Source organism: Antechinus flavipes, chromosome 2 (genome assembly GCF_016432865.1).
Source record: "Antechinus flavipes isolate AdamAnt ecotype Samford, QLD, Australia chromosome 2, AdamAnt_v2, whole genome shotgun sequence".
Classification (NCBI taxonomy): Eukaryota; Metazoa; Chordata; class Mammalia; order Dasyuromorphia; family Dasyuridae; genus Antechinus; species Antechinus flavipes.
This window is the reverse complement of record NC_067399.1, coordinates 658,210,977-658,223,462: the sequence shown is the minus strand read 5'-3', so window position 1 is coordinate 658,223,462 and position 12,486 is coordinate 658,210,977. Positions and strand designations below refer to the sequence as shown.

Here is a 12,486-nt window from a genome sequence, read left to right as displayed (position 1 = left end):
GGGATATAAATAGTTCAGCTCCACTAAATCCCTTGTTTCCTTTTTTTTTCTTTTTGCTTGTTTTTAAAAGGTTTATTTTGGGTCATGATATTGGAGATCAATTTTTTTGTTGTTGTTCAATTCTGGTCTTATCAAAGGCTGACTTTTTTTTTTATTTCAAATGAATGACCATTTTCTCCCTTGAAGCATTGTGCTTAATTTCATTGGACTGGTGATTCTTGGTTGTAGTCCCTAACTCCTTTATCTTCCAGAATATTATGTTCTATGACCTTGGATTCTTTAATATCACAAGTGCTAAATCCTATGTTATCCCTGATGTTTGAATTGTTTCTTTCTGGCCATTTGCAGTATTTTTCCTTAACCTAAAACTTCTGAAATTTGGCTTTAAGATTCCTTGGAGTTTTTATTTAGGTAACTCTTTCCTGAGGTTATTGGTGAATTCTTTCAAATCTCATTTTGCACTCTGGTTCCAGGATAACAGGGCATATTTTTTTTTGGATAATTTCTTCAAAGATACTGTCTAGATCTTCTTTTTGATTATGGGTCTGCTTTCACTGATACTTGCATATCTGTGTACTTACACAAATACATTAGAAGATTGAAGCTATTGGATCATAAGTCAAAAATCACAGAATTTTAGAGCTTTAAAAAGGAATCTAAGAGGTCATTTAGTGAAATTTTCAGTCTAAATACAATGTTTTTTAGAAAATTCCTAAGAAATAGTCTTCCAGTTTTTGCTTGAAGACCTCCAGTAAGAGAAAATTATCAACCCTCCAAATTGGCCCGTTCCATCTATGAACAGTTGTACTTATCATAAAATCATTTGGATGTTGGTTTATTCTACTTTAATTTGAGGATGTTTTCTCTCCCCTTCAGATTAAGTTGAATTCTGTCTTTCTTAAATAGATATCATTCCACTAATCCTATCTTAGCTCCCCAAGATGGAATAGAAAAAAAATATCTAACTCTTATTGCACATGATAGCCATTCAGAACTCTGAAGGTAGAAATGACAGCAACCAAACCAAGCTTTTCATCATGAAGTTAAACATGCCAGTTCCTTCAGTTGATTATCAAGGGGCCTACACTACTAATAGTCCCTCTCTATATGTCCTTCACATTGTCAACTCCAGGGCTGCGCTATGAGGCTTTTATAAGGTATAAGCCTTTAGACTTTATAAACCTTGAAGGAATCTACAGAAAAATGACAAATACAGGATGTTGTTGCTGTTGTTGTGTTGTGTTGTGTTGTGTTGTGTTGTGTTGTGTTGTGTTGTGTTGTTGTTGTTGTAATGATTGTCATCCTACATTCATCAGGCCTTGGTATGTTGATGATTTTATTCTCTCAACCTTCTATTTCCCTTCAATCGAGCCCAGTGTTTCCAAGGTAATATAGTAATGTGCTGGTATATGCATTATAACCCAACCTCCAGAAAAAATACACATAATTTTAAAGATAAATCTGCATTATTGACACTATCTTAAGGCTAGACAATAAAAAAAGCAACAATGAAGCAAAGCCTGATTTGTAACAACTAGAAATTTCTATAAATGTTCATAATAAAAATTAAGCAATCAGTTCTTTATTGCTGGTACCAGCACAACCCTGCTCAATTTCCTTTATAATATGTAACAACAAGAACTAAACACAAGACTCCAGTTATGGTCTGACTATTATACTATATATGAGCTCTCATTCTGGACTTTGTACATCTCAATACAATCTAGAATAACAATAGCCACTGTGATGGATCTTGACTTGTATTGAACTAATGTTGATTTTTTAAAATTTCTTACTTGATAAAAGAAAGCATAAAATGAAATATAGAGCAGTGTAACCAGAACAAAACCAGAAAAGGCTGGTTTAATAAAGGATTAATAAAGGCATAGGAGGTAAGATATCGGGGCTTGGTTCTTTCTCCTGTTTATCAGAATTATTTTACAAACTCCTATTCCCTTCCCACATGGAAGAAAAATTCACTCTTATTTTTAGCTTCTATATATCTGAGTGGTTACATTTCTTCTAGGGAGAGAATAATAAACACAGGTCCATCATGGGTACAACAGGCTTGTTGATGGAAATTTTACTTATAATTCTTTTCTTTTTGCGTATTTCCCACCCACCTCTCATCTCTGTCTTTGTTTCTATCAATATCACTAAAAGGCCATTTATTTTTATTCAGAGGATTGAAGTAGCTAATGAAATTCTTGAGAAATATTCCATGGAATAATTCTATATGAAGTGATAAATGAAATTAGAAAGACCAGAATTCAAATCCTCCTTCAAATACTTCCTTGGATATTTTCCTAGGCAAATCTCTTAACTTGTTAACCTTGGTTAGCTTATCTAGTGGATATAACTATAATACCTGTCTTTTGACATTGTTGTAAGGATTAAATGAGATAATCATATACAAATATTTAATAATATACAAACATTATACATAAATAATATACAAATGCTTATGATTAATAATCATTACCATTAAAGGCAAGCAGTAGCTACAAAGAGGCAGTTTGGCCACCTCCTCAAGAACAGTCCTGCCAAATGAAAAGTGCTTCTTATTTTTGATGAGGTTACCAAATTGGAAAATGAGAACAACACTAGATATAGCTTACCTGAGTTTCCACAAAACATTTGATAAAATTACTCAGAGTTTTAGTGTTGACATATGGAGAGATTTGGACTGGACAATAATCCAGGGAGATGATTTCAGAACTATTTAATGTATGGCTTCATAGAAAAGTTGATAATAAATCAATTTCAACAAGAAAGAGACCATGTTCTCTCCAGGGGAGAATTCCAGGGATGTGTTTCTGGTCCTCTGCTGTCTAACATTTATGTCAGTGATGTGATTGAAGGCCCAGATATTATCCTCATCATATTTGAATAGAGGATACACTGGATAACAGAGTTGGGATCCAAAGAACTCATGATAGATTAGAATATGGGGTTGAGTCTAATGAAGAGAAATTCACGAGGTTTAAATAATGAGTTATGAGTTCAAGAAATCAACTTCCTAAGTATGGATTAAAGGAACATTTTAGAAAGTGGCTTGGGTGGTTTTGTTTTCTTATTGCTTTTATATTTAAAATTGAAGGGATTATACTGTACTAAAAACTCAATATGAATCATCAGTGTGATAAGACAGCAAAATGCTTATATGAACTTGGGCTACATTAAGAAAACATAGCTTATGGAACTAAGAAAATGGCAATCCCTTTGGCTTCAGCCCTATTCATATAACATGTGGAATACTGTGTTCAATCGTGTGGGTGAATAATTGGAACAATTTAAGGAAACCGTTGATTATCTGGAGCATATCCAGAGACTGGCAACACGGACAATACAGGTTTAAAGTATGTCATTCAAAGGCATTCAGGATGTCAATCCTGGACAGGTAAGCACTCTGAGGTAATATATGACTTTTCCTTCCCCTGATGTTGGAAGGTCTTTCCTATGAAAGAAAAACCAGTGTTATTGTACTGCTTGCTCTTAGAAGGTAAAGCCAAGAGAGATAGTTGCAAGTTCAAAAGGCTACATGTGGTAATGGACAGAGATCTGGTCTTGATGGAATACCTCTGTAATGGTAGTCAAATCACTTAATCTTTCTGATCCTCAGTTTCATGCTTTGTAAAATGGAAATGTTGGACTAGATAACATGAGGTCCTTTCCAATACCTCCAAATCTGTGATACTTAAATCTTGCAATCCAAAAGGCAAATATAGCCTTGATGCTAGAAGCAGTGGGGTGGAGTGGTCAACTTCCCAATAATTCCAAATGTCCAAAACTGGAATAGGCAACGTTAAACTGGGATTCCTCGTCACTGAAGAAAAAACAGCAGAGGTCAGATAGCTACTTGTCTTGTATCTTATAAAGATGATTTATTTTATGTGGGTATTGGCTGGGATGATTATAGAGACCCCTTCCCACTCTAATTAGAAGATTCTCCATCTTGATGTTGTTATGCTGCTAAGACTAGTGACATGATAAATAGCTTAAAATAAATTACTTGATTTTTTTTGAGATAACTAAATCACACGAGGCAATATGGTATGAAAGGTAATAGTCAAGAAACTTGGGTTTGATCTCTGCTTCATATACTTATTAATTCTGGAACTTTGGGTCAGCCATTTATCCTCTAGAGACTTCAGTTTGTTCTGTCCCCAAATTCTCTTCCAACTCAAAATCTGTAATCCTGTGACTATTTTCTTTTAGATCAAAAGCAAAAGAGAAATGTTTTGGCTACATGTATGTGATCTATTTTCCCCACCATCCTCATTTCCTCTCACCCCTATTCTCTTCTCTCACCTGTCTACGCAGGTCTCGAGTCTTTTTGCACATGTTATCTATTGCGACATTCAGGGCATTGCTCCTTTCCTTCTTCCCAGCCTGTAAGAAAACATAAAATGAAAAACTGTCATCAGAAACCAAATCTAATTGCTACCTTGTGCTAGCAACTTGTTTTCTCCCATCCCCACCTCACCCCATCCCTAGCAAATAACAGCTTGGCATTTCAAGAACAGGTTTTCAACCTACTACCATGTTCCCTGAGAGATATGAACCTCTTTCTTAAGAGAAGAAGAATCGTGATTAATGGCCACACTGGTTGGTCCTTTGAGGGGTTATGGTAGCTGCAACAGCACTAGGGTCCATTCAGCCAGACATCAGACCCAACAGGCTCTATATAGAATGCTACTCCAAAGCTCCCAGCATGCCAATTTGTTACCCACTAAGCGGAGCAATTAGCTTAAAAGCACCGGAGGCCCCATTTGTCAACTTCTTTGGGAGTTTCTGAAAGGAGTAATTTTAATCGGGCATTGCGCAAAGGATGCCGAGACATATTGGAGCTTTGTTGAACACCAAGTAAAATATGCAGTGTGAACCTTGACCATGGATGCGATTGACAAGATTCCAAGAACAAATTGTTTCTAGGGACAACAGAAAGCAGTCTGGGTGCTTCTCCAGACAACCTGAAGGCTACCTCTCTCTTCTGCTTCTGCAAGAATAGGACTCAATATGGATTCATGAGAAGTGAGTTTGAATTCTGGCTTTATCATATGCTACCTAAGGGAACCTGTGCCGTGTGTCATATGTCATCTGATTTAAAAAGGAAGGAATTTCATGGTATGGCTTTGGAATTACCTTTCCATTCTTGATCCAAATGAATCCAAAAGTCATTTAGAGTTAAAAAGATATTAGGTACCATTCTAGGAGTTTGAGAAACAAATAGAAAAAATAAAAATAGGTCCTGCCAGTTCTAATGGATCAGAAAAGAAGGAGGCCTTGTCTTTGTCCTTCATGTAGACTACAGTTATTCCTTCTACATTGTGGGGATTAGGGGTGAAGAGTCACCCATAATTGGAAAATCTACATAAGAATTTTGGGCCCTCTATACCAAAGAAGTCTAAATCATTTCAGAGTTTTTAAACATTTTTGGTTTCTGCTAACCTTCATGAGTCATCTGCAACTTCTGCAATATTACCAAAAAATTCCTTGTTTCTTGTGCCAGTGAGTGGATATATTGAAACACAAATAGATAAAGTTATAATGTAGAGGGATTAACTTTATTTATGCCCAACTTGTGATAGTCTTTCAAACTCATATTGGTCTGGCCAGTCACTGGTGAGACACATTCTATCTTGACCCTGACCCCAACAAATTGATGTCATTCTTAGTTCTCTTTGAGAACAAAGGACAACAACCAGATACTAATTGATTTCCAAAGTCTCTTCAGTCTCTAGACTTTGATATCACTTCCAATCCAAAGAATTTGTTAGTTTACTTATTTCATTCTTTCATTTTGTTGTTAATTTAAATCTTGAAGAATAACCTTGGTCCATGTTTGTGTGTGAGAATAACCTTGTTAGTATAAGTGTGCGTGCATTTAAGTTTTCTGAACAAATACTGAGTCAAAACTAAGCCCGTTTCTGGTGATATTTAGCATAAAAGAGATGGAAATGACCATTACATGATTCATTTCTTTGAAAATGGCTGCTCTTTAAATTAATAAGCTGAGAATGGTCCTTGGGAAGAGACCTTGAAAGTAAGAAAGCAAAATTTAAGGAGCCAAAGAATTGGTCATTGAGAGAGTATATGCCTTTTTAAGGGAACAGAAAGAATTCATTCCAAGTTCCAAGAAAAAATTTCTTTTTTCCCAAGAGACTACTCAGGAATCATATAATCTAATCCCCACTTTTACACATGTGGAAACTGAGGTTTAGAAAGGTCATAAGATTTGTTTAAGTTTACACAGACAGACTGGAGTCAGGATTTGAACCCAGTATTTTCAATGGCAAAGCTATCCATGAAACGACTGTTGGAGCTAGAAAGCCTAAATTCAATTCCTATCTTTTACTTGGATATAGACATCAATTTTAAAGGTTCCTTAGAAATCAAATCTAACCCTCTCATAGATAGATGGAGAGAAGCAGAAAGGGGGAATAATACCTAAGGTCACATAGATCATAAAGAGCAAAGCTAAAATTTGAACCCAGGTCTCTAACTCCAAATTGACTTTTCCCTTTTGTCTTATCACCTTGGAACAAATGACTCAATTTTGAAGCTTATTTCACCTCCCTAGACCTCAGTTTCATTATCTATTACAAGAGGGGGATGGGAGAGATGACATTCATAAGTCTCTCTAATGACAAATCCAATTGGAGAGACGGCATTCATGGATCTCTCTAGCTCCAAATTCATTGGAGGAAGGATGAAAAGCATCTTTCATATATCTAGCCGAATGTTCTTATATCTACCCTAGGTCATATCAGCATAAAGTCATTTAAAGTGAGTTACAGCTGGAAGCTGGGATTAAAGATACAACCAAAGACTGGATCAAAGACAAAGGACAAAGGGAAACTCCTCTCCATTCCCCACCAGCTCCACTCTTTGGGTTCCATCATCATCATCATCATCATCCACCCTCACCACCTCAGGGAAAAAAAAAACTCATCACCAAGAAATGTATCATCACAAATATTGGTATTCATGCCTCATTAGTACTCTCATTTACCTCTTCTCTAATTAGGGAAATGGAAGAAGAAACAAAAAAACTTACTTTTTAAATCTCTATTTAGAGAAGCCTCAGAAGTCCAGTCAACTTTTCATTTCCCAACAGACTATAGTCTTTGAAATCAATTCCACTATCATCATGGCCCCGTGTTGGTAATCTCTTCCATACCCTGTCTTTTCCAGCCTTGTCCCCCACACCTCTCCTGCACAGTTTATAGAACATATTAGGCATTTAATATTTATTGTATATTATTGTATTATAAGATTGAACTAAGCTAGTAGTGCAGTTGATGTAAAATACCAGATCTGGAGCCAGGAAGATATGAATTTAAATGAAGCCTCAATACTTAATGGCTGTATGACCTTGGACAAGTTATTCAACCCTGCTTGCCTTAGTTTCCTCATGTGTAAAATGAGCTGGAGAAGGAAACGACAAACCATTCCAGTATTTCTGCCAAGAAAGTCCCAAAATGGTGTCACATAGAGTTGGACATGACTGAACTGACCCAACAATTAAATCAGGACTGCAAGGGACCACAAAGCATACATAAAGGTCTTTCTTAAATGAGGTTGATAGGATAATTTATTTAAATTGGGAAGGTATTTTAGAAGTGATTTAGTATAACACCCATCATTTACACCTGGGGAAACTGAGTCCACACAAAGAATCAGTAACAGAGGTGGAATTCAAACTTTAGTCTCAGCTCAAAATCCAATGTCTTTTCTGCTTTGTCAAGATTCCTATGCAGTAGATTCAACCAAATTACATGTCTTATCATTGAAAGACTATTCTCTTCATAGGATAGATCACATGATTGGGGGAAAAGGTTGGTGCTCTTGGGGACCCACAGAGCTCTAATTTTAAGTTCTACCTCTAATGGTTATTATTGGTGTGACCCTGTGTAAGTCATTTTGACTTTCTGAGTTTTAGTTGGTATTTCATAATGCTTTCACAGGGCTCCTTGTCAAAAAGGGACAACTGAGGTAGACCTGTGAGAGTGCAGGTGAGAGGGTCATCAATGAGTAGCCTCTGTCAGAAGCTGCCAGAAACATCTCAGTGGAACTCTCTGATGTACAGATTTACAGTTACTAAAGCCATTTTAATCTTACTCCCAGAAATGAAAAGAGTGTTCTTTATGTTCACAAATTTAATTCTGGAAAGAATCTGAGAGGTTATTACTATCCAATTAAGGAAACTGAGGCTCATCGAGGTAAAGTGCCATGCCCAAAGTCACACAGGTACTAAGCAAGAAAGCCAGATTCCAATCCTAAGCTTCTGAGTCTGAATCCACTGCCCTATCCATTATACCATACTACCTCTGCCCTTCACTTTAGTACTATCCTGTTCTTTCCAAAGCAGGGACAAAAGAATAAAGGTCTGCCTGAAAAGGAATATAAGGAACCCTTAGGGTCACAAGCACACCTAGCAACTGCTCAGAAGAAATTGATGTCAGTCTTGTAAGCTCTCCTATTTTTAGCACACTTGGTATCTTCTGCACTGAGATTCATCAATACCGTTCAAAGTTGGCAGTGTTATTAGATGTGGCAGTGTTGACCCAAGGTGGCGACTTGAAAAGATTCAATAAGGGCTCTAAAGATGATTTTCCAGTTTTTATATTCAAGCCTTAGCCTGGGTCCAAGGCTCTTTAGAGAGCTGGGGACATTTTCATTTTAAACTCTGGCTCTTCACACAGGGCTCATTTGTTTCTTCCTTCCCATATCCCTCCTCTTTTCATTCATTTTTTAGCCCTCTATCCTTTGCTTTTTTCCTCTCTTTGGCTTGTTCAGAATTCAGTTACCAGATCCCTTTCCCCTTCATTTTGCATAACACCATATGGTGGAAGGAGCAAAGGCTCCAAGGTTAGAAGCCCAAAGCCCAAATCTGTTCTCCAACACTTATTAAACATGTAACAGTGACAATCACTTTTAAAAACCCCTGTTCTCAGTTTCCCCAACACTGCACCATTTATTATAATCTATCATATACCACGCCCTGTGCTCATCTCGAAAATGGGTAGTGCCAGAAGTTCCTTCCAGGTCAAGATTTCTTAGTCTCTAATTCAATTCAATTAAACACTCATTTATTAAGCTCCAACTAGATGTCAGCCACTACGTTGTGGGTAGGGATAACAAAGAAAAAATGGAACAATCTTGCTCTTGGGGGATTATAATCAAATGAAATGAAATGACAGGAGGAATAGTCATTTCTTAAAATCCTTCAACATTTAGTAGATAACATTCATTTATAAAGCATTTTTAGTTTACAAATTGTTTTATGTAATCTCCTTTGATTCCCCAGAATATCTATGTGAGAAAAGACTTACTACTATTCTCATTTTACATAATAGGAAACTGAGGTAGAAAGAGATGAAGTTCAAATTGTATCTCTGACACTTCCAAGTTGTGTGACTCTGGGCAAATTCTTTAATTTGTTTGGAGTCCAATTTCCTCATTTGCAAAATCATGGGCTTGTACTTGATAGCCTTCAAGATCCTTTTGTAGATCTAAGCACATGATTTTATAATCTTCTTAGATCACAGGATTGCATCTTTGGATTCATAAAATCATAGAATTTATGGACAAGAAGGGATCTGATAGACTTCCTTTTTCAAATCTGAGAAATATTTATAAATGCTTTAAAATGTGGTCCAATGAATAGACTGATGAACCTGGAGTCAGGAAAGTTTAAATTCAAATGGTGCTGGAGACACTAGCTATGTGACCCTGAATAAGGTCCAAATCTATCCCCCTGCCCACCTCACATGATAATAGTGAGAAAAGTCAGTTCAGTTCATTTCTACCCAAAATACATTTACCATGTTCCTGTTATGTTCAGGCTATATGCTAGGCATGAAGAAGGAGACAGGAAATTAAGTAATCCATGAACAAGCAATTATTAAGCACCTACTATATTTCAGGCACTATATTATGCTTGTCTCAGAGACCTCATATTTCACTGAGAAGAGCATACATGTGCATAGTGAGCAAATTCAAAATGATTTCAGGAGAGAAAAGGGGGAAGAGGAAATCAGGACAGGTCTCATGTAAGATTTAGTATTTGAGCTTTGTAAAAAGCTCAGGAGTCTCATGAGTGTAGACAATTACAGGCCTGAAGATGATGAGAGCCATTATTATAAATAATACATTTATATTATAATAATATCTTATAAATAATAGCTCTCTCCATAAATACCAGCTATTATTATGTTGATGATTCAAAGAAAAGGCCTCATTCTGTGAAAGAACCAAAACAGTATAAGAAAAACAAAATGTTACTATTTCTTGTCCTGAAAATGTGTTGACAGGTATGAGGTTCTTTTTGACTGGAAAAGAAACAACGGAGAGAGATGTTTCAAATGAGGAATATGTTTTCCATGACTCTCAGAAGGACATCAAAGACCTGAATACCAAAGGGCAAGCATTTAACACCCAGGAAAATGTATTCAAGTGATAATCAAATTTTAAAAATGCTATAGAAGCTAAGGAGCATCTTGTACTGAAGTTAAACTTAACCAGCTGGAGTTGTTTCTTTCTCTTTTTTTGAAAATAACATCCTATCCAACCTTTCAGAATGACACATTTGCCTTTTAGTAGGAAATCTACATTTCATCATAAAGAGAGAACACAATGTCCTTGAGTTTATTTCTTCTCCACAGAAACAGTCTGGGTTTTTCAGTACCTGATGCTTTAGTACATGACAAAAGCAAAGATTCAGCAAATGTTGTGGATTTTGTTTTTTGTTAATGTTGTTCTTGTTTTCAGGAATCTATTGATACACAAACATGAAAAATTAAGCCTTTGGTTCCAGAGTAGCATATACCCTGTTAGGAAAACATGTGAATATGGTACCATTAAAATCCTGGTTCTCCATCCCCCATTAGGTGAAAGGATTTGTGAAATAGCTCTTCTCAAAATTTAATACACATACTCAGGCTGGCAAAATTATGCCTTTAAGGAAATATTAAGCTCTGGGACCTACAGTTCAGGATAGGCACTGAAGTGGGAAACTTTCAGAGAAGGGCAGAGCTTCTGGGAATAAGGAGAGTCCGATGTAATGTTTTAGCAAGACTACCAACTGGAATCTTGAGTTCAGCTCTGTATGTTTCACTTTAAGTACGACATTAATAAACTTTTAAGTATTTCTAAGGGAATTTTGTGCTTTCCATTTTGAGAACATTTAGTAAGTACTCTTTGACCTCTGTGTCTAGTTTATCCTCAAGCTAAAGATTGTGATGTTAGAATATGAGTTTTTTTTTTAATATTGCAGATTTCATTTACTATATTTTTGTCTCCCGTGTTTAGTGCAATGTTTGGTATATAGGAGGTACTAGAAAGGACAGCTAGTTGGCACAGTGCACAGAGTGTCAAGCCTGGAGTCAGGAAGATTCATCTCTGTTAATTAAAATCTGCCTCAACATTTAGTAGTGGTGTGACCCTGGGCAAGTCATCATACTCTGTTACCTCAGTTTCTTCATGTGTAAAATGAACTGAAGAAGGAATGGCAAACCATTTCAGCATCTCTCCCAATATAACACCAAGTGATATCATGAAGAATCAGGCATGATTGAGCAACAAAAATCTTAGCTTGGGAGATCACTTCCTGGCTAAGGGCAGCTAGATGAGGCAGTAATCAGAATGACAGGCATGGAGTCAGGAATTCTAGTCTTAAGATTTTAAATCTAGTTTCAAAAACTTATTAGCCATGTGATTGTGGCAAATCACATAACCCTGTTTGCCTCAGTTTCCACATGAGCAAGAAAAGGAAATGGCAAGGCACTCTAGTATCTTTGCCAATATAACCCCAGCAGGGTCACAAGGAGTCAGATAAGACTGAAAAATAACAAAGGTATTCAATAATTGCTTGTTGGTTGACTGATGAAAGAACTAGAACAACTAGAGAAGGACCAGGATGACAATGAACCTCAAGTCTGTGCATTATGAAAGGAAGGTGAAAAAATTAGACTTTTTAACTAGAAAAGCTGACATAAGTCAGGGGAGCTGTTATCAAGGGATATTTCCAAAATGAGGCCTTAGATTTAGAGTCCTGAAGTCACGGACCTATATGTAGTACTAGGAAAAAACACAGAAAGCATCCAGTGCAACCTTCTCATTTTATTTATCAGGAAAGTGAGACCCTGGGAATTTAAATAAATGGTCTATGGCCACTGAGCTAGCTTCTGCCAGGGGCAGCATTTAATTCCTAGTCCTGACTCTGTTTGGTCATCTAGTCACTAAACCACATTACATACCTCTCTATTATTTGTCTATTTCCTTCTAGAAGGAAGAACCAGAAGCAATGGACAGAAATCATAAAGATAGAGATTTAGGATTGCTGTAAGGGCAAACTCACAGGGTTCAACAAAAATAGCTGGGCTCTCTCTCTGTTATTTTTATGGAAACAGACCAAGTTGTGGTCTTGATGGATCAAATGGTACAAGCAGTTTCATAACTTTTGGGGCAGTATTCCAGATT

General features: G+C 36.5%; 1 protein-coding gene across 1 annotated transcript in view; it reads right to left on the bottom strand.

The window, feature by feature from the left end:
- CTNNA3 (catenin alpha 3) overlaps positions 1 to 12,486 on the bottom strand; it is a 1,962,241-nt gene that overhangs the window by 973,098 nt on the left and 976,657 nt on the right. Inside the window, exon 8 of the mRNA XM_051982587.1 lies at positions 4,312 to 4,392. Within this exon, the coding sequence (XP_051838547.1) occupies positions 4,312 to 4,392 (81 nt within the window). The remainder of the gene's footprint in view (positions 1 to 4,311; positions 4,393 to 12,486) is intronic.